Source organism: Rhinoraja longicauda, chromosome 28, assembly GCF_053455715.1.
Source record: "Rhinoraja longicauda isolate Sanriku21f chromosome 28, sRhiLon1.1, whole genome shotgun sequence".
Lineage (NCBI taxonomy): Eukaryota > Metazoa > Chordata > Chondrichthyes > Rajiformes > Arhynchobatidae > Rhinoraja > Rhinoraja longicauda.
In genome coordinates this window covers 29,987,342-30,009,305 of record NC_135980.1, presented here as the reverse complement: position 1 = coordinate 30,009,305, position 21,964 = coordinate 29,987,342, and the positions used below count along the sequence as shown (strand labels likewise).

The following is a 21,964-nucleotide window of genomic DNA, read 5'->3' as shown; positions in this document are numbered from 1 at the left end:
GTATTATGTATATGTGTGTATTACAGTATATATATTATATGTGTGTGTGTGTATTATATACTCCGATCATCCAAAACATTATGACCTGATGAGCCAAAACATTATGCCCACCTGCCTAATATGCTGTTGGTCCTCCGTGTGCAGCCCCATACGCAGCAGGGTGCGATGCACTGTGTATTGTGACACATTCCTCCCGTGACCACCATTAACATTTTCTGTGACTTGTGCCACAGTCGACCTTCTGTCGGTTCGGACCAGACGGGATAGCCTTCGTTGCCCTCGCGCATCAATGAGCCTTGGGCGCCCAACACCCTGTCTGTCGCCGGTTTGTGGTTTGTCCCTCCTCGGACCACTGTCGGTAGGTACTCACCACTGCTGACCGGGAGCACCCCACAAGCCTTGCCGTTTCAGAGATGCTCTGACCCAGTCGTCTGGCCATAACAATCTGGCCCTTGTCAAAGACGCTCAGGTCTTTACTCCTGCCCATTTCTCCTGCATCCAACACATCAACTTCAAGAACTGACTGTTCACTTGCTGCCTAATATATCCCACCCCTTGACAGGTGGCATTGTAACAAGATAACCAATGTTATTCACTTTGCCTGTCAGTGGTCATAATGTTTTGATTGATTGGTGTGTGTGTGTGTATATATATATATATATATATATATATTTATACACATGTCAAACTTTTTTCCTGTTTATCATATTGTTTACAGAGTACTATGTTTACATTTCCATAACACACTCTTGACTCTTGATATCAGTGTTACAGTGAGGGTGTGCAGTTTAGTTTAGAGATACAGTACAGAAACAGGCCCTTCGGCCCATCGAATCCGTGCCGACCAGCGATCCCCGCACACTAGCACTATCCTACACTCACTAGGGACAATTTACAATTTTTACTGAAGCCTATTAACATAAAAACCTGCACGTCCTCATAGTGTGGGAGGAAACCGGAGCACCCGGAGAAAACCCAGGTGGTCACGGGGAGAACGTGCAAACTCCACACAGACAGCACCTGTGAGGCAGCAACTCTACCGCTTAATATTGCCTTGACTGTGTTGCACATAGTAAGAACAAAGTAAACAAAAAATACTCCAAGACTGGAACACATTATTTTATTGCAAAGCAGATTCCTTACTAACCATTGATTCTGACCATTTTTTACATTACATAAAACAATTTAATAACCTGAGAATAAATACATTCCATAAACCAGTTTCCCTGATGCCAGTAATATCCCTGAATCCCTCACATCAGCATGGAAATTATTATTTTTTAAATAATGCAGATGATGAAAAATTGAAACACGTGAAAATATAAGCAAGGAGCATGCTTTACTATTCAGTGTGATCGTGTCTGAACTTGGCTGGTCTGCCATCTGAAGAAGGGTCGGCCTCGACCCGAAACGTCACCCATTCCTTCTCTCCAGAGATGCTGCCTGCCCCGCTGAGCTACTCCAGCATCTTGTGTCTATCTTCCGGCTGGTCTGGCCAAGGTTTCACACCGAGCCAGCCCATGGTCCTCGATTCCCCAAAAAGATATCTTCCTCCTCTGGAATTACTTCCACCACTCCACCTTCCACAGCCCTTTGGTGCTAAGAATTCACCACCCTCTCTGGTTACAGTCATTAGGGATAGGAGCAGAATCGGGCCATTCGGCCCATCAAGTCTACTCCGCCATTCAATCATGGCTGATCTATCTCTCCCTCCTAACCCCATTCTCCTGCCTTCTCCCCCATCACCCCTGACACCCACACTAATCAAGAATCTAATCATTTTAACAGTTTCGATTAACACAATTAATAGTTAACATCTCAGGTTAAAGATACTATTTCAGAACCTCAATGGACACTTGAGCATTTTCGGATTTTGGGAGTTTCCAGTGTTTGCAGTTTTATATTAGATTCCCAGCATCAGCAATTACTTTAAAAAAAATGCCCATCATGTTCTGAGTGTTATACTGGCTGAGTTGGCTTCAGGGAACCTTGGACAGTCAGACATGGTTAGCGCAGATTTTCGATGCAGATTTTCGATGCAGAAAGCTGACGATAATTCAAAATATCTTGCTCTGTTCCAGTTGGTACAATTAGAGTGGCGATCCTAAAAACGAGACAAAAAGTTTTAAAATTGTAGAGCTGTGCAGAGCAGACCACATTATGCGGAGAGTTTGTGTTGCTCTGACCCATTCTAGTTAGTCCCACCCTCTCCTCAAATTTTCCCACGGGACTGACAATAGTTTTTTCAATTATTTTCATCAGTCATAGGAGTAGAATTAGGCCATTCGGCCCATCGAGTCTACTCCGCCATTCAATCGTGGCTGATCAGCCTCTCCCTCCAAGCCCCACTCTCCTGCCTTCTCCCCATAACCTTCAACACCTGTAAGAATCTGTCCATCTCTGCTTAAAAAATACCACAGTGATGACTTCCACAGCTACCTGTGGCAATGAAATCCACAGATTCACCACCCTCTGGCTAAAGAATTTCCTCCTCGTCTCCTTTCTAAAGGTACGTCCTTTTATTCTGAGTCTGTGCCCTCTGGTCCTAGATTCTCCCACGAGTGGAAACATTCTTTTCACATCCACTCTCTAGTTGGTGAGAGGACGGTTCAGTTGCCTGATAACAGCCGGGAAGAAACTGTCCCTGAATCTGGAGGTGTGCGTTTTCACACTTCTGTACCTTTTGCCCATTGGGAGAGGGGAGAAGAGGGAGTGGCCAGGGTGAGACTGGTCCTTGATTATGCTGCTGGCCTTGCCGAGACAGCGTGAGGTGTAGATGGAGTCAGTGGAAGGGAGGTTGGTTTGCGTGATGGTCTGGGCTGCGTCCACAACTCTCTACAATTTCTTGTGGGTCTTGGATGGAGCTGTTCCCAGACCACGCTGTGATGCATCCTGATGATAAAATGCTTTTTATGGTGCATCTGTAGAAGTTGGCGAGAGTTGTTGGGTTGTTGAAGAGTTGTTAGAGGGGTTGGTTTGTGTATATAGTCTGGACTGTGTCCAGTTTTGTTACATTAATATACAAACTAATACTCATTTCAGACACCTGATGTTTGCTCAATGCTCAAGGCTGTTTAGTTTAGAGATACAGCACGGAAACAGACCCTTCGGCCCATCGGGTCCGCGCCGACCTGCGATCCCCGCACATTAACACTATCCCACACACAAAGGACAATGTTTACATTTATCAAGCCAATTAGTACCTGCCAAACAGCTCAACCACTTTCACTTGAGCTGCCTACACAGACTCCTTCACATCAGGTGGCAGGACAAAATTCCCGACACAAAGGTCTTGGAACGGGCCGGAATCCCCAGCGTCCACACCCTCCTACGGAAAGCCCAAGCCAGATGGGCAGGCCATGTCATCAGAACACCCGGGAATCAACTGCCAAAACAGTTTCTGTATGGAGAACTGTGTCAGGGCAAGCGCTCAGTAGGAGGACAGAAGAAACGGTTTAAGGACTGCCTCAAAGTGTCCCTCAAAGACTTGGACATCAACCTCAGCACTTGGGAGTCTCTTGCTCTGGACCGTCCAACCTGGCGTAGCAAGCTCACCACAGGAGCCCGTGCAGCAGAGAACAGACGGGCCCGGATTGGGACCCACAGTCACCAATCCTCCAACTGAAAGTGAAGTCATGGTCATCTTCCAACCAAAGGACGAACAACAACAACAACCTGCACATATTTGGAGTGTGGGAGGAAACCGAAGATCCCAGAGAAAACCCACGCAGGTCACGGGGAGAATGTACAAACTCCACACAGACAGCACCCGTGGTCGGGATCGAACACGCGAGCTCTGTTAGGCAGCAACTCTACGTTGCACCCTCTGAGGTTATGGTTGGAAGGGGAAAATCGCTGGATACGAGGATGCTTACCTCTAACTGTATAGCAGCATGGCGGACAAGATGGAGACCATGACCCACCAGGGATGTTTCTTGTGTAAAGTGCTCACGTGGTTACACGCCTGGAGATCCTGGTTACATTTCCCTCTGGAAAAGAAGATTTTGGAAAAAAAGATCATGTCGCAGTTGTATAAGACGCTGGTGAATATTGTGATCAGTTCTGAGCACCATGTTTTAGGAAAGATATTGTGAAGCTTGAAAGGGTTCAGAAAAGATTTACGAGGATGTTGCCAGGACTAGAGGGTGTGAGCTTTAGGAAGAGGTTGAGCAGGCTGGGACTCTATTCCTTGGAGCGCACGAGGATGAGGGCTGAGCTTATAGAGGTGTACAAAATCATGAGAGGAATAGATCAGGTCAGTGCACAGAGTCTCTTGCCCAGAGTAGGGGAATCGAGGACCAGAAGACATAGGTTTAAGGTGAAGGGCAAAAGATTTAATAGGAATCCGAGGGGTAACTTTTACACACAGAGGGTGGTGGGTGTATGGAACGAGCTGCCAGAGGAGGTAGTTGAGGCTGGGACTATCCCAACGTCTAAGAAACAATTAGACAGGTACATGGATAGGACAGGTTTGGAGGGATATGGACCAAGCGCAGGCAAGTGGGACTAATGTAGCTGGGAAATGTTGACTGGTGTGGGCAAGTTGGGCCGAAGGGCCTGTTTCCACGCTGTATCACTCTATGGCATTAGATCACAGGGAGGTCCAGGTGTAAATCCCATGCAAGTGGGCTTTGTTGTCACTAACCTCTCCTGTGTACACTCGCTGAGCTTCCCAGACTTCATCGTTAGTTGTTCAGTGCTTCTGGCCAGACTTCCCTCACACTCCTTCAACTGGCTTTTGTATCTCTGAGCCGTTGCTGCCGAGCACAATTATCGCCATTAACACAGACCGAAGGAAAGTCCAGACATTTTACAAGTGTACCAAATGGAAGAGGATACTGAGGAAAGGAGAGAGACCTTAGTGTGAACTTGTGTACAACGGAACAGGAGATGCAGGTTCACACCCAAGTTAGACACAGAGTGCTGGAGTAACTCAGCGGGTCAGGCAGCATCTGTGGAGAACATGGATAGGTGACGTTTCACAGGGTGCTGGAGTAACTCAGCGGGTCAGGCAGCATCTGTGGAGAACATGGATAGGTGACGTTTCACAGGGTGCTGGAGTAACTCAGCGGGTCAGGCAGCATCTCTGGAGAACATGGATAGGTGACGTTTCACAGGGTGCTGGAGTAACTCAGTGGGTCAGGCAGCATCTCTGGAGAAAAAAGAATAGGGGACTTTTCACAGGGTGCTGGAGTAACTCAACGGGTCAGGCAGCATCTCTGGAGAACATGGATAGGGGCCTTTTCAGGCCAGGTTTCTGAAGAAAGGTCCCAACCCCTAAATGTCACCCATCTTTGTTCTCCAGAGATGCTGCCTGACCCGCTGAGTTGCTCCAGCACTCTGTGTCTACCTGAGGTGTGAACCGAGCAGGTGTGGGGGGGGCCATCAAAATCACCGTTGGTTTTCCGGCACACTTGGTTCGATAGCCTTCCCGGTTTATCCATTTTGCCGACCCCACACAGGTCACACAATAATAATAATGCAATATACAATACAATATAATAATCGTGCGGCACGGTGGCACAGCGGTAGAGTTGCTGCCTCACAGCGCCAGAGTCCCGGGTTCCATCCTGACTACGGGTGCTGTCTATACGGAGTTTATACGTTCTCACCGTGACCTGCATGGGTTTTCTCTGAGATCTTCGGTTTCCTCCCACACTCCAAAGGACGTACAGGTTTGTAGGTTGTAGTGTAAGTATGCCGGGATCGCAAGGTCGGTGCGGACTCGATGGGCCGAAGGGCATGTTTCCGCGCTGTATTTCTAAACTACACTAAGCTAAGAGCGGTCGTCTGTATTGTAAATATGTTGGTCATGCTTACCAGTCAGGTTAGCGATGGTGTTTTGGAGCTGTCTCACCCTCTCCTCATTCTCCCCTATAACCTAGAAGCAAAACATAGCCGTGTCATGGATTATGGACGCGTCAAAGATACCTCATGGGTCAAGTGCATCGAAGACATTGTTTAGACACAGAGTGCTGGAGTAACTCAGCATCTGTGGAGAACATGGATAGGTGACGTTTCACAGAGTGCTGGAGTAACTCAGCGGGTCAGGCAGCATCTCTGGAGAAAAGAAATGGGTGACATTCCGGGTCGAGACCCTTCTGCTGACTCTGACGGCACGGTGGCGCAGCGGTAGAGTTGCTGCCTCACAGCGCCAGAGACCCGCGTTCCATCTCGACTACGGGTGCTGTCTGTACGGAGTTTGTACGTTCTCCCCGTGACCTGCGTGGGTTTGCGCCAAGATTTTCAGTCTCCTCCCACACTCCAAAGTCGTACGGGTTTGTAGGTTAATTGGCAAGTAACTTTCTCTGTTCGTTTACTTATTTATCTATTTATTCACTTCTCTATGTTCTATAAATCCCTGTAAAGCGTCTTTGAGTGTTTGAAAAGCGCTATATAAATGTAATGCATTATTATTATTATTATTAAGTATAAGTGTGTAAATTATCCCTTGGGTGTGTAGGATAGTGTTAACGTGCGGGGATCGCTGGTCAGTGTGGACTCGGTGGGCCGAAGGGCCTGTTTCCACACTGTGTCTCGAAACTAAACTAAGCCATTGGTCACGTCCACCGGCACAAAGGCTAATTTATCTTTAACCCTCAGTGTGAACCCTGTGAACATTAGTTCTATCTCTTCCCAGGGAGCTGTGTTGAGATGCACTGAGTTAGCACTGACTGGGAACTAAATGCCTTGCACCACTCACAACGAAACTGTGTCTGTGCCAAGGTAAAGACATGACGATTCACAGAACAAAAACAGGAAATGGTGTTCAGCTGGCCAAGCTGCGCTTGTGCAGAGAAAACAGAGGCGGCCCGAAACATCGCCGAAGATAGATACAGTGCTGGAGTAACTCAGCGGGACAGGCAGCATCTCTGGAGAACATGGATAGGTGACGTTTCACAGAGTGCTGGAGTAACTCAGCGGGACAGGCAGCATCTCTGGAGAACATGGATAGGTGACGTTTCACAGAGTGCTGGAGTAACTCAGCGGGACAGGCAGCATCTCTGGAGAGAAGAGATGGGTGACATTTCACAGAGTGCTGGAGTAACTCAGCAGGTCAGGCAGCATCTTGGGAGAGAAGGAATGGGTGACCTTTTGGGCCGAGACCCTTCTCCAGTCCAGTAAACCAGCATCTGCAGATCCTTCCCACACAAGGTTAGTAGGTTCAGACTCTCAGTCTGAAGAAGAGTCTCGACCCGAAACGTCACCCATTCCTTCTCTCCACAGATGCTGCCTGTCCCGCTGAGTTACTCCAGCATTTTGCGTCCATCTTGGGTGTAAACCAGCGTCTGCAGTTCCTTCCCACCCATTCTGTCCGCTCCACTGTGATTCCTCCTCATGGTGTGTCTACTGTGAAGAAGTTCTCCTCCTCTCTCCGATGAGTTCTGCACCATCCTCCCTCTCTCACTGTTCCCCCTCTGTGACTCTCAGTCTGAAGAAGGGTCTCGATCCGAAACGTCGCCTACTCCTTTTACTCCAGAGATGAGTTTGAATTTAGTTTATGGTCACACATGCACCGAGGTACAGTGGAAAGCTTTTATTGCGTGCTATCCTGCTGCCTGACCCGCTGAGTTCCTCCAGTACTTTGTGTTTATCTTTGGTGTCAACCAGCATCTGCGGTTCCTTCCTACGCCTGAAATATCAACTCTATTGTCCTCTTCCAAGTTAAGAAGACACAGGTTTTTATTGCAGACTCATTCATCAGGTCAGTGAGCTTGTTAGAGCACAGCACACTAAGCTCCAGAATGTAAAGCAGATTGGATATAAACAGATTGAGGTTATGGGGAGAAGGCAGGGGAATGGGGTTAGGAGGGAGAGATAGATCAACCAGCATTGAATGGCGGAGTGGATTTGATGGGCCAAATGGCCTCATTCTACTCCTATTCCTTATGACCTTCGGCATATTATCCTAACCCAGACTAATATATCAACACGCATTGAAAATTAAAAACAAAGAACAGGAATAAACAGTTTTTTGTTTTTGTTTTTGCAGCCTGTCAGGTAGTTTAGATACAGCGCGGAAACAGGCCCTTCGGCCCACTGAGTCCACACTGACCCCCGCAACTAACACTATCCTACACACACGCTGGGGACAATTGTCACTTCTAACAAGTGGCCAATTAACCTACAAACCTGCACAGCACGTCTTTGGAGTGTGGGGGGAAGCCGGAGCGCACGGGGAAAACCCACGCGGGCCACGGGGAGAAGGTACAAACACCGGACAGACAGCAGCCGCGGTCGGGATGGAACCCGGGTCTGTGGGGCTGGGAAGGCGGCGACTCCACTTGTGGTGGGTCTGGACACAAGGGGTTTGTGCTTGGCTTGCAGTTAATCGCAAACTATGCCAGTGATTTGGCTGGGTTGTATTAAATGTCTAATTTCCAAGTCCCTCGGCCCTCCTCCGCTGACAAGCGTATTAGGTTTAGCAGGAGGAACCGCAGGTGCTGGTTTAGACCGAGGTTTGACCCCATAAAGCCGGAGTAACACAGCGGGACGGGCAGCATCTCTGGAGGGAAGAAATAGGCGACGTGTCGGGTGGAGACAAGAAGATGCCGCTACCTGTCGCCGCTCAGTTACTCCAGCTTTAATTTTGCGTCTTATCTTTGACTAATGTACCACTCCCCCCCACGTACAAACGAGCGAGCGGCTGGGAAAACTGCAGAGTGGGGTGGCGGGAGCGCCCGGTGGAAACCCACGCGGTCTCGGGGAGAGAAGGTACAGACAAGCACCCGTGGTTGGGATGGAGCCCGGGGTCTCCACCGCCGCTTCCACCGCCTGCTGCTTTAATGTCACATTCCCAATTATCTGCAGTATTTGCCTTGATGGACAACATGATTGTTTATCGAGTCGCGCTGTCCTTAAGGCAGTGGGTGTCACGGAAATCCCCCCCTGACTGAATTCACAAACCGCCACCAAAAAAACAACACAGAATTAACTTTTTTTTTTTAAAACAAAAGTTCAATAAATGAACATCACACAAAATCCATGTGGAGAACCAACCCAGTTCAGCAAGAACCGCAGTTGCCAGGTCTACACGCCGGGTCACTTCAGAGCAGTGCAGGAATAAAATGCAGAAGCAGGTTTACACTGAAGATAGACACAAGATGCTGCAGTTACTCAGGGGGTCGGGCAGCATCTCTGGAGAAAGACACAAGATGCTGGAGTTACTCAGGGGGTCGGGCAGCATCTCTGGAGAAAGACACAAGATGTTGGAGTTACTCAGGGGGTCGGGCAGCATCACTGGAGAAAGACACAAGATGCTGGAGTTACTCAGGGGGTCGGGCAGCATCTCTGGAGAAAGACACAAGATGTTGGAGTTACTCAGGGGGTCGGGCAGCATCTCTGGAGAAAGACACAAGATGCTGCAGTTACTCAGCGGGTCGGGCAGCATCTCTGGAGAAAGACACAAGATGCTGCAGTTACTCAGCGGGTCGGGCAGCATCTCTGGAGAGAGAAGGATTGGGCGACGTTTCGGGTCGAGACCCTTCTTCAGACTTGTCTGAAGCGTCACCCTTTCCTTCTCTCCCCAGAGACGCTGAGTTACTCCAGCATTTTGTGTCCACCGTCGATTTTAACCGGCATCTGCAGAGTTCCCCCCCCCCCCCCCCCTACAGATCAAGGCAACATCTCTGCTCAACTCACCGTTTGATTTTGATTGCCCGGGCAGTGGGGTGGAATGTCAGAGTGATGTAGACCCCAGCCTATCCCAATACCCACCACACCCACCAAACAGCCTAGAAGACATAGTCCCACTCCCCGTCTCCACTTCTTCGCGCTCGCGTCCTCCTCGCTCGCCGGCCAACCCATGATTGGGGAGTTGCTCCACTGGAGCCAGTTTCTTTGTTAACTGTGAAGTAGAAATCCTATCATAACTTATTGGAAATCACGTGTTTCTCCCGCGGATGCGTTTGTTTCTGGTCTGATCGGGTTCCTGCCGTATTGGCCAAGTCACTCGGGAAACCCCCCACACGGAGTTTGAAACCACATTCGTTCCCAATCATCCCACATTATCGATCTGATTTTGAACTCCACAATAATGACCTCCACGAAGATCTCGAGATAACGCCGCCTACACTAGTCGTCGTCGTCGTCGTCGTCCCCCCCCCCCCTGCCTGCATTTGACCCATATCTCCCTCCATACCTGTCCTTATCCATGTACCAGTCTAAAGCCACTTGTTGACAGTCCCAGCCTCAACTACCTCCTCCCGGCAGGTAGACACAAATGCTGGAGTAACTCAGAGGGACAGGCAGGGCAGGGCAAGGCAAGACAAGTTTATTTTCATAGCACATTTCAGCAACAAGGCAATTCAAAGTGTTTTACATATATATACTAAACTGTCGTTTGTTTGCTTGCTTGTTCCTGAACTTTGTCCAACTCATCGTTTGATTTTGAATGCCCGGGCGGTGGGGTGAAATGCCAAGATGATGTCGACCCCACACCCACTCTGGGCAAGAGACTGTGTGTGTGTCTACCTGCTCTATTCCTCCCATGATTTTATACATCATGATTTTATACACGATTTAATAGGAATCTGAGGGGTAACTTTTTCACACAGAGGGTGGTGGGGTGTATGGAACGAGCTGCCAGAGGAGGTAGTTGAGGCTGGGACTATCCCATTGTTTAAGAAACAGTTGGACAGGTACATGGATAGGACAGGTTTGGGGGGATATGGACCAAACGCAGGCAGGTGGGACTGGTGTAGCTGGGGCATGTTGGCCGGTGTGGGCAAGTTGGACCGAAGGGCCTGTTTCTATACTGCATGACACTTTGCCTCTTTGACTCTATGAGTCTCTAACAATGTCTCCATGTCTCTATGACGATGTACAACTCTATGACTATGTGTGCCTCCATGTCTCTATGACTCCATGACTATGTACAACTCTATGACCATCACAATTGGAGTATGCTAGTTCCATTTGCACCTTGTTGAGATTGACTTTTCTCATCCCACAATGACCTCCATTTGTCCGTTTAATCGTCCCTCAAATTCTACCTGATCACAACCCATTTGTTGTGTTCTCTTTGGTCTTCCCCTGTCTTGCCGCACTCTGTGTACTTGCTGCAGGCTCATGTAGTGACAACACGATCGCCAGGTGACGTGTGGAGATTGGGAAATTCCCCACCCAACAAGCTTTCAATTTTGAATGACAAGCAATAGACATCACTTTTTATTTTGAAGGTATTTATTCACAAAATGCTGGAGTAACTCAGCAGGTCAGGCAGCATCTCAGGAGAGAAGGATGCTGCCTGACCCGCTGAGTTACTCCAGCATTTTGCGAATAAATACCTTCGATTTGTACCAGCATCTGCAGTTATTTTCTTACACGTTTTATTTTGCAGTCATTTATCTTCTTTTATTAGAGTTGGTCTCTGTTTCCTCTGCTCTTGATTTGCGAGTCATAGAATCTAGGCTGTCTCCAGTCATGTTGCAATATAGTCTGTAAAGATCATACTATCTTAAATCTCTCATATTTCTTTTTTTCTGTCTCTGATAAATAATCATTGACTGAGAATATGCCTCTCTTCATGGATCAAGAGTCACTCGTGTTTTATCGTCATACTAGACCAAGTGGACCCGTTGGGCCCAAACCTCTCCTGCATTGGTGCCGCCTCCTCTCCTTCCCCCACTCCCCCCTCCCCTCCCCTCTCCCCCTCCCCTCCCCATCCCCTCTCCATCCCCCTCAACCCCCCACCTTGTCCTCCCTCCTCTCCCTCTCTCCACCCCCTCCCTCCCCAGGAGATAGATTTAAACTTTAAAATGTGAATAACTTAAAAAATATAACACCGATTTCAATGAAACTTCTTCCACTAGCACCAAAGGGAAGGCGGTGAGTAAGGTGGGCCTAAAACTGGTGCGCTATCGTGTACCGATTTGACTGTAGTTCAGGAACAAACAAACAAACAAACAAACAAACGAGAGTTTTAGTATATAGATGTCCCAGAGAGAACACAGTGGGGCGGCACGGTGGCGCAGCGGTAGAACTGCTGCCTGACGGCGCCGGGTTCCATTCCGACTACAGGTGCTGTCTGAACGGAGTTTGCACATTCTCCTTGTGACCCGTGCGGTTTCCTCCCACACTCCAAAGACGTGCAGGTTTGTAGGTTGATTGGCTTGGTGTAAATGTAAACATAGAAACATAGACATAGAAAATAGGTGCAGGAGTAGGCCATTTGGCCCTTCGAGCCTGCACCGCCATTCAATATGATCATGGCTGATCACCCAACTCAGTATCCTGTACCTGCCTTCTCTCCATACCCCCTGACCCCTTTAGCCACAAGGGCCACATCTAACTCCCTCTTAAATATAGCCCATGAACTGGCCTCAACTACCTTCTGTGGCAGAGAATTCCACAGGTTCACCACTCTCTGTGTGAAAAAAAACTTTCTCATCTCGGTCCTAAAAGACTTCCCCCTTATCCTTAAACTGTGACCCCTTGTCCTGGACTTCCCCAACATCAGGAACAATCTTCCTGCATCTAGCCTGTCCAACCCCTTATGAATTTTGTAAGTTTCTATAAGATCCCCTAAACAAATGTCCCTAGTGTGTGTTGTAGGGTAGTATTAATGTGCGGAGATCGTTGGTCTGCACAGACACGGTGGGCCGAAGGGCCTATTTCCGTGCTGTATCTCGAAACTAAACTAAACTAAACAAGCTTGCATTTTTAAGTGACATTCAAAAGTCCTCACATTTGTTGAAGTAATTATCTTTTATTAGAAAGACTTTAGTTTCTATTTCCTCTGCTCTTGACTTATGAGTCATAGAACTAAGGCCATCTACAAACAGGGATCTAATGCAGTGTAGTCCGTAACGATTGTACTGTCTTTAATATCTTGTATTTCTTTTTTTCTGTCTCTGACAAATGATCATTGACTGATAATATTTCTTTCTTCTTGGATCGAGAGTCAAGAGTGTTTTATTGTCACGTGTCCCAGATAGAACAATGAAAGTCTTACTTGCAGCAACACAACAGTATATGTAAACATGTATGTAAATATACAGATACTGCCTGACAAGCTGAAGAAGGATAACGACCCGAAACGTCACTCATCCCTTTCCAACCCACTAACCTGCACGTCCTTGCAGTGTGGGACAAAACCGGAGAAAACCCACGCGGTCACAGGGAGAAACGTCATTTATCCATTTGGACCCACGCGATCACAGGGACGTACCAACTATCGAACCTGGGTTCCTGGTGGTGTAAGATAGCAACTCTACCGCTGGCCCACAGATAGTAGGTGACTGTACCCAGTACAACAGTAGAGATCCAACGAAGATAATGATAGCGGAGTCGGGGGGTAAGGTGAGAAGCCAGGAACGGGGTACTGATTGTGCATGAACAGCCATGATCACGGTGAATAGCGGTGCTGGCTCAAAGGGCCGAATGGCCTACTCCTGCACCCTTTGTCTATTGTCTAAGAGGTTCCAGATGGAGAAGACTTCACACCATCTCAGTGATCCCTCAGCGCGTCTCACAAGGCTCAGACCACGGTGAAATCAAAGCGGAGTTGTGAGGTACAAACAACCCTTGTTCAGCGTCGTCACTTTGAAGAAATGCATTGAGGGGAGAGAAGTTTATATTTGGAAACAACTAAAGATTGTAAATACTAAATACAGACACAAAGTGCCGGAGTAACTCAGCGGGACAGGCAGCATCTCGGGGGGAAATGGATAGGTGACGTTTCAGGTCGGGACCCTTCTTCAGATGATGGTGGGAGAGAGTGAGGGGGGGGGGGGGTGTGGATAAATAAATTCAGTGTCCACACTTAGTTGTTAGTTACTCAACGGTTGCCTGATTTTATTCTCTTATGAGGGAGTGTCTCACAGAGAACCAGCATCTGTATGAGTCTCGCCTGACTTGGTTACATTCAGTCAGTCTCTATAGGCAGAGACAGACAACCTTTCCGCGTGACACATACTCCGCCTATCTTGTGACGAACAACCTTTTAATGTGTTTTCCTAAGCTGAGTTTCATTTCTTCAGAAACCGTTAGCCGTCCCCTCTAGAAGGCAGTTGTAGTCTTTACTGTGGCTTGCAGCTTTAGCTAAATCAACCGTACTATCTCCGTATCTCTGGCATACAAGAAGTGGTGTCTCATCGGTGTTTTTTCTGTGAGCCATGCAACATATTTTTACTCACAGGGGGTGGGGACTGGAAGCAAGAAAAAACCCAGGACAAATCAGGGCCGGCAACAGAGTACCTCAGGCCAGGACGGCTAGGGATGGTGTGACCTCTAGAGCTGTGGGTTCTAGTTACTCGATTATACTGGATTACCAATAGACAATAGGTGCAGGAGGAGGCCATTCGGCCCTTCGAGTCAGCACCGCCATTCAATATGATCATGGCTGATCATTCTCAATCGGTACCCCGTTCCTGCCTTCTCCCCATACCCCCTGACTCCGCTATCCTTAAGAGCTCTATCTAGCTCTCTCTCCAGACCGAGCCGAGCTCCAGGGTGCGGAAGGTCAGACCTCCAGTCCTTCCAACCATCCCCTTGTCCAGCGTCCATCGCCCACCAACCCCACCGCCCTCCCCTCTGGTCCCCAGTCTCCGGGTTCGGCGGCTTCACCTCTCCTGGGGATCTTATCGAAACATATAAGATTATTAAGGGGTTGGACACGTTAGAGGCAGGAAACATGTTCCCAATGTTGGGGGAGTCCAGAACCAGGGGCCACAGTTTAAGATTAAGGGGTAGGCCATTTAGAACAGAGATGAGGAAAAACATTTTTAGTCAGAGAGTTGTGAATCTATGGAATCCTCTGCCTCAGAAGGCAGTGGTGGCCAATTCTCTGAATGCATTCAAGAGAGAGCTAGATAGAGCTCTTAAGGATAGCGGAGTCAGGGGGTATGGGGAGAAGGCAGGAACGGGGTACTGATTGAGAATGATCAGCCATGATCACATTGAATGGTGGTGCTGGCTCAAAGGGCCGAATGGCCTCCTCCTGCACCTGTTGTCTGTTGTCTATTGTTTCTGCGGGTGGCCTGTTGCCAGGATAGTCTGCCGCCAGGTTCACATGAAGGATTCAACGTGGGACGTGTGACGTTTCGGGTCAGGACCCAACTTCAGACTGACTCAATGTGGATCGGTAAGTTTGAACAAGGGTCCTGACCCGAAACGTCACCAATACAAAGCTCTGCCTGCTGGCTTCAGGTTTAGAAATACCGCGCAGAAACTCCGTCCCACCGAGTCCACACCGACCAGCGGTCACCCCGTAAACAAGCACTATCCTACACACACTAGGGACAATTTACAATTTTACCATGGCCAATTAACTTATACACACCTGCACGTCTTTGGAGTGTGGGAGGAAACCGGAGCGCCCGGAGAAAACCCACGCGGTCACGGGGAGAAAGTATAAACTCCGTGCAGACAGCGCCCGTAGTCGGGATCGATCCCGGGTCTCTGGCGCTGTGAGGCAGCAACTCTACCGCTGCACCACCGTGACATTCATGCCCATTAAATTAAATAACAATAACAGGACTTCTAATAAAATGGAAGCAAGAAAATCTGATTTGTGACCCTGTGTTTTTTTAAAAAATCATGATATATTTTATTATGAATTGAATCAGAATTTTAAAAACACACATACACACACATTAAATCCATAGCCGCTGAAGGTATGGACCAGGAACAAATCACACTTAGCATGGAAACAGCAGAAATGTTAATTGAACGTGTGAGAAGGAGCTGCAGATGCTGGTCTACATGGAAGGTAGACGCCAAATGTCGGAGTAACTCAGTGGGTCAGGGAGCATCTCTCTCTCGGTCTGAAGAAGGGTCTCGACCCGAAACATCACCTAATCCTTTTCTCCGGAGATGCTGCCTGACCCGCTGAGTCACTCCCAAAGATTCTAGAGGAGCAAGATGGACCACTCCGTCTAAATCGCCTATACTGAAGTGTAGTACGCCAAGGAGTCGAACAGCCACCATTTTAGTAAGCAAACCCCGCCGTTCGCTCTGCCTCTCGCAGTGTAAGCAGTGTTTTGGGGGAACAGTATGTGTGATGATACCATAAAAATGCAGAATATATCTAATCTATCAACTGACAGATTTTTGTTATTTTTCTTTTAAAATGTTTCTGCCGACTAAAATGGCGCCGTGACCTACTACGGTTTTTAAGGTGGAGTGGTCTATCTTGCTCTGCTCTGTTATCTTCGGTCGCTCCAGCACTGGGTGTCTATCCAAGGTCTCGGCATCGCGAGTACCCTGGGAAAGAGTATCTGGGCGTGCCATCACCGAGAGGCCAGAGATTGGAGGAGGCAGCAATTACTCCAGCATTTGATGTCTATCTTTTGTGATAATCGGTCAGTAGCGTTGGTGAACGGGAGGATTAGTTGTAGTTTGCAGTGATTGCAGCGTTAGTGTAACAATGCAGGGGGCAGTGTGATGTGGGTACAGGGAAGGGTGGAGATGAGGTGTAAGGTCTATAATGGGGCAGGCTGGGGAACGGGACCGATATCCACAGTTGGTCGTCCCATTCTATGTCCCATGCCTCTACGCATCTCCACATCACCCAACCAAGCCTGGTTTGCAGTCTCAAAGACTGGGCTTGTATTCACTGGAGTTTAGAAGGATGAGAGGGGATCTTACAGAGGCGTATAAAATTATAAAAGGACTGGACAACCCTTTAAATTCCATTTGGAATATTTTGGAGGACCAAGAGCCAAGACAAGCTGGATGCAGGAAGAATGTTCCCAATGTTGGGTGAGTCCAGAACTAGGGGCCACACAGTCTAAGAATAATGGGGAGGCCATTTAAAACTGAGGTGAGAAGAAACTTACTCACCCAGGGAGTTGTGAATTTGTGGAATTCTCTGCCACAGAAGGCAGTGGGGGCCGATTCAATGGAGGAATTGAAAAGAGAGTTAGATACAGCTCTAGGGGCTAGCGGAATCAAGGGATATGGGGAGAAGGCAGGCACGGGTTACTGATTGTGGATGATCAGCCATGATCACAATGAATGGCGGCGCTGGCTCGAAGGGCCAAATGACCACCTCCTGCACCTATTTTCTATGTTTCATTGCAAACTCATTGAAGAAGGGCGTGCCAAGGATGCTGGCCATTGCTGTGGTATCCCTGGCCACTCTCCCCACAACATAACCATTAATGTGGAGCAGAACCAGAAGTGGGGAAAGATCGTCACTATAAAGTTCTCGAGGATCATCGTTCTGTTTATAACCACCAACCGCTCCCTGCCCTTCAGACTGGAGTTGTCCAACTTTCATCATCTACCTTGGGATTTAAAGGACACAACAAGTTATTCAGACATTTTTATTTTCCTATCACCGCTCCATCGCATAACCTCCCTCCCCCCAGTCTGAGGAAGGGTCCCGACCCGAAACGTCACCCATCCTTTCCCTCCAGAGATGCTGCCTAACCCGCTGAGTTACTGCTCCAGCACTTTGTGTCTATCGTCGGTGTAAACCAGCATCTTAGTTTAGTTTAGAGATACAGCCCCTGCCTCACACACCCCCTGCCTTTATTTCCCACCCACTGTGCATAGGTTGACCCATGCCTGCTTCAACTTACCCTTTGTGCCATTTGGAGCAACAGGCTAGGCCACAACCCAGGAACAAGCCCAAAACAAAAGCCAAAATGTACCACAGCATGTTATTATCCTGTGATTTGCATGATTGACCCTGGCAGTCGTGTCTGGAAGAAATAAATGCAGGTAATTCTGAATTAACTTCCAATTATTATAAAATGGAGGTTGATGAAAGATCTTACTGAGAAAGGTCTTTCTCTGTTAATTTTAATTCCACCTCCACGAGCTGTATCTCCTTTTGTTTTATTTTAAAAGTCATGGAAGCAGATTAGGCATTTGCAAACAATAGAACTCTACTGTATCCACAGTATGTGTGCGTGTATATATATATATATATATTTGTTGCGTTTAATTTAGTTTAGAGATACAGCGCGGAAACGGGCCCTTTTGGTCCACCGGGTCCGCGCTGACCAGCGATCCCCGCACACGAACACTATCCTACACACACTATAGACAATAGACAATAGGTGCAGGAGGAGGCCATTCGGCCCTTTGAGCCAGCACCGCCATTCAATATGATCATGGCTGATCATTCTCAATCAGTCCCCCGTTTCTGCCTTCTCCCCATACCCCCATACCTGTACTAGGGACAATTTTTTCATTTACCAAGCCATTTAACCTACAAACCCGCACGTCTTTGGAGTGTGGGAGGAAACCGAAAATATCGGAGAAAAACCACGGGGGGAACGTATAAACTGCGTACAGACAGCGCCCGTAGTCGGGATGGAACCCGGGTCTCTGGCGCTGCATTAGCTGTAAGGCAACAACTCTACTGCTGCGCCACCGTGCCGCTCTGATCTGGTCTGGCCTTTAGTCATCCAAACTCACAGGGCAATTCCCTCCATAACCCATTACGGGCGGCACGGTGGCGTAGCGGTAGGGTTGCTGCCTTACGGCACTTACTGGGCTTGATCCTGACTACGGGTGCTGTCTGCACGGAGTTTGTATGTTCTCTCTGTGACTGCTTGGGTTTTAGTTTAGAGACACAACGTGGAAACAGGTCCTTCGGCCCACCGAGTCCATGCCAGCCAGTGTTCACCTCGTGCACCAGCACTTTCTCACATATCAGGGACAATTCACAACCTTACATTAACCTGCAAACCTACACGTCCTTGGGATGTGTGAGGAAACCGGAGCGCCCGGAGAAAACCCCACGCGGGAAGAACTTTCAAACAACGTGCAGACGGAACCCATGGTCAGGATCGAACCCGGGTCTCAGGCAGCAACTCTACCGCTGCACCACCGCGTCGCCCTAGCGCTCCGGTCTCCTCCAACATTCCAAAAACATGCAGGGTTGTCGGTTAATTGGTTTCCGTAAACTGTCCCGACTGTGTGTTGGATGGGACTGGTGTAAGTGCGATCACCAGTCAGCACGGCCTCGGTGGGCCTGCTTCTCTGCTGTATCGCTAAACTAAACTAAACACTACCCTTTGCCAGTCAGTCCCCTGTTCCTGCTTCATGCCGACTTCTCTTCTTTTCCAAAGGTATCCAATGGTACCCAGAGTCAAATTCTATTTTAAATGACACAGGGACTCACGGAGAATAGTGAAGGTCTGAGTTTCGCTGTTGACAGTCTTCCAAACTGTCCTCTAATCCTCGTACCAGTTGTCCATGCATCCCGCTCTCTGCCTGGCAGTGCTGAAGGTTACCTGTCAAAATGAGAGTTTGAAGATTGTGGATTTGGAGAGAAAGGATGGAGCTTCTTTGAGCTGAATCTTTGCCCCCCCCTGGATTTTTCAGTGCTTCCCGATGAGTTTTAAAACACCATCCCCCTCCCGAAGGGCTGGGTTCCACGCTGTATGACCCCATCTGTGACCTCCTTGTGTCAGGTGTGACAAGTGTGCGGGTGTCATGGGGTTACGGGGAGAAGGCAGGAGAATGGGACTGAGAGGGAGAGATAGATCAGCCGCGATTGAATGGCGGATTAGACTTAAGGTCATAAGTGATAGGAGTAGAATTAGGCCATTAGGCCCATCAAGTCCACTCTGCCATTCAATCATGGCTGATCTATCTCTCCCTCCCAACCACATTCTCCTGCCTTCTCCCCACAACCTCTGACACATGCACTAATCGAGAATCTATCTATCTCTGCCTTAAAAATATCCACTGACTTGGCCTCCACAGCCGTCTGTGGCAAAGAATTCCACAGATTCACCACCCTCTGACTAAAGATGGCCTAATTCTGCTCCTATCACTTATGAACTTATGACCCTCTTCTCTGACTCACTAGCTCAGCAGCAAAGTTTATTCAACATATATATTTCTCTCTGGTACGTAGGAACATTCATTCTCCAAGGTGCTATGCAAATGAAATTGTTGTTGAGCTGACCTTGCAATTTGTCCATTTGTGGTTGCAAGTCCCGGTTCTGATCTTGCAGTTTTTTGATCATTTCATTCTGAGCAGATATCTGTTTAAAAGGAGATAAGAAAAAAACTGAAAAGTAAAAAAATAATGTGCCTTTCTCTAAAGTAGTTCAGTTTTTTCCCAGCTGTTATCAGACAACTGAACCATCCTACCAACCATCAGAGCGCGGTCCTGAACTACCATCTACCTCATTGGAGACCCTCGAACTATCTTATAATAAGACTTTACTGGCTTTATCTTGCACTAAACGTTATTCCCTTATCATGTATTTTTGTACACTGTAAACGGCTCGATTGTAATCGTGTGTTGTCTTTCCGCTGACTGGTTAGCGCAACAAAAGCTGTTCATTGTACCTCGGTACACGCGATAATAAACTAAACTCCAAAGACGTACAGGGTTTTTTTAGGTTAATTGGTGGCTTAGTATCATTGTAAATTGTCACGAGTGTGTGATAGTGCTAGTGTGTGGGGATCACCGGTCGGTGCGGACTCGGTGTAGTTCCCTCACTATAGTGCCCACTAGTGTAGCCCCCCTCACTATAGTGCCCACTAGTGTAGCCCCCCCTCACTACAGTGCCCACTAGTGTAGCTCCCCCCTCACTATAGTGCCCACTAGTGTAGCCCCTCACAAGAGTGTCCACTAGTGTAGGCCCCCTCACTATAGTGTCCACCAGTGTAGCGCTCACTATAGTGTCCACTAGTGTAGCCCCCCCTCACTATAGTGTCCACTAGTGTAGAGCTCACTATAGTGTCCACTAGTGTAGAGCTCACTATAGTGTCCACCAGTGTAGGCCCCCTCACTATAGTGTACACTAGAGTAGGCCCCTCATTATAGTGTCCACTAGTGTAGGCCCCCCTCACTATAGTGTCCACTAGTGTAGCACTCACTATAGTGTCCACTAGTGTAGGCCCCCTCATTATAGTGTACACTAGTGTAGGCCCCTCATTATAGTGTCCACTAGTGTAGGCCCCCCCTCACTATAGTGTCCACTAGTGTAGCGCTCACTACAGTGTCCACTAGTGTAGGCCCCACTCACTACAGTGTCCACTAGTGTGGCCCTCCATCGCCGGCTTTTTCTCGCAGCCCCGTTACCTGCCCCCGCATCTTGACCAGCTCCCCGGCAAGGACATTGAACAACAGCAGGAGGCCGAAGAACACCAGGGCGGTCAGCGAGCACGGTCGCTGGAGCAGGCGAGAGATCACAACACTCTGCATTCTTCTGGCCGCCGGCAGCATCCCTTCAGCAAAACAAACCAAGTGCTGAGCCGCTTGAAGTTTGCAGGAGGTGTCCGCCCGCGTCTCCTCGCTTGTTCCAGCCCAGCCCCACAATGGTCCCTGACGCCCACTGACACATTACATATGTCGCAAGGAGCTGCAGATGCAGTACATTGGGAAACAAATCTCTTCAGAGTCGGAAATGAAATTGAAAGTAAAACATAGAGCCAGGAGAGGTTGACTTGAAATCTGTCTGCAGGTCCAAACAACACTGAGAGACTGGCTGGGGAACAAAATACTGGAGGAGCAAGTTGGACCACTCCGTTGAAAGCGCCTAGACTGATGTGTAGTCCGCCAATTTAGTCAACAAAACCCGCCGTTCGCAGTGTAATCAGTGTTGTAGGGGAGCAGTGTGTGTGATGATACCATTAAAATGCAGAAAGTATCTCGTCTATCAACTCTTTTTTATTGTTATTTTTATTTTTAAATGTTTTTTTTCCCGCTTAATCTCTGATTTTATTCTTTCTTGCTGTTTCTGCCCATTTCCCACCACCCTTCCTCCCCAGCCTCCTCTTTTGTGCAGTTTCCCTTGTATTGCTCAAACACACACTCTGCACAAATTTAACTTATTAGATATATATATATATATATATGAATGTGTATATATATGAATGTGTGTGTGTTTGTGTGTGAGAGGCAAGATAGAGATAAATAGATCTCAAAGTTCCTTTCATGGATCAGAAGCAACTTTGATTTAAAGCAACGCTCCATTTCTCTCTGCATCTTATTTTTCACATGATGTACATAAACCATAATGGCGATTCGACCTTTGTGGTTTAT

General features: G+C 48.1%; 2 protein-coding genes across 2 annotated transcripts; both read right to left on the bottom strand.

Moving 5' to 3' along the window:
* Positions 1-1,142: 1,142 nt before the first annotated feature.
* Positions 1,143-9,895, bottom strand: LOC144607140 (uncharacterized). Its single transcript, XM_078423765.1, has 5 exons — positions 9,643-9,895; positions 5,821-5,881; positions 4,646-4,757; positions 3,876-3,989; positions 1,143-2,104 (listed from the first exon to the last, which is right to left on the bottom strand). Exons 1-4 carry the CDS (start codon positions 9,805-9,807, stop codon positions 3,878-3,880), a joined length of 450 nt encoding a protein of 149 aa, XP_078279891.1. The 5' UTR covers positions 9,808-9,895; the 3' UTR covers positions 1,143-2,104; positions 3,876-3,877.
* A 5,676-nt stretch (positions 9,896-15,571) lies between these two features.
* On the bottom strand, positions 15,572-21,286 carry LOC144607108 (uncharacterized). The gene is made up of 4 exons (XM_078423718.1): positions 21,002-21,286; positions 19,874-19,952; positions 19,082-19,193; positions 15,572-17,231 (listed from the first exon to the last, which is right to left on the bottom strand). The coding sequence occupies exons 1-4, from the start codon at positions 21,143-21,145 to the stop codon at positions 17,228-17,230; spliced, it is 339 nt and encodes a 112-aa protein (XP_078279844.1). The 5' UTR covers positions 21,146-21,286; the 3' UTR covers positions 15,572-17,227.
* Between the last annotated feature and the right edge of the window lie 678 nt (positions 21,287-21,964).

What these genes read in the sequence shown, in the direction of transcription:
- LOC144607108 (XM_078423718.1), bottom strand. Translation starts at nt 21,145, where the DNA reads ATGCTGCCGGCGGCCAGAAGAATGCAGAGTGTTGTGATCTCTCGCCTG. An exon ending in TGGTCAAGATGCGGGGGCAG is followed by an intron (nt 19,953 to 21,001) that starts GTAACGGGGCTG and finishes CCTTTTAAACAG; the next exon opens with ATATCTGCTCAGAATGAAAT. An exon ending in ACAAATGGACAAATTGCAAG is followed by an intron (nt 19,194 to 19,873) that starts GTCAGCTCAACA and finishes TCATTTTGACAG; the next exon opens with GTAACCTTCAGCACTGCCAG.
- LOC144607140 (XM_078423765.1), bottom strand. Translation starts at nt 9,807, where the DNA reads ATGGGTTGGCCGGCGAGCGAGGAGGACGCGAGCGCGAAGAAGTGGAGA. An exon ending in CACCATCGCTAACCTGACTG is followed by an intron (nt 4,758 to 5,820) that starts GTAAGCATGACC and finishes TGTGCTCGGCAG; the next exon opens with CAACGGCTCAGAGATACAAA. An exon ending in AGCGAGTGTACACAGGAGAG is followed by an intron (nt 3,990 to 4,645) that starts GTTAGTGACAAC and finishes CTTCTTTTCCAG; the next exon opens with AGGGAAATGTAACCAGGATC.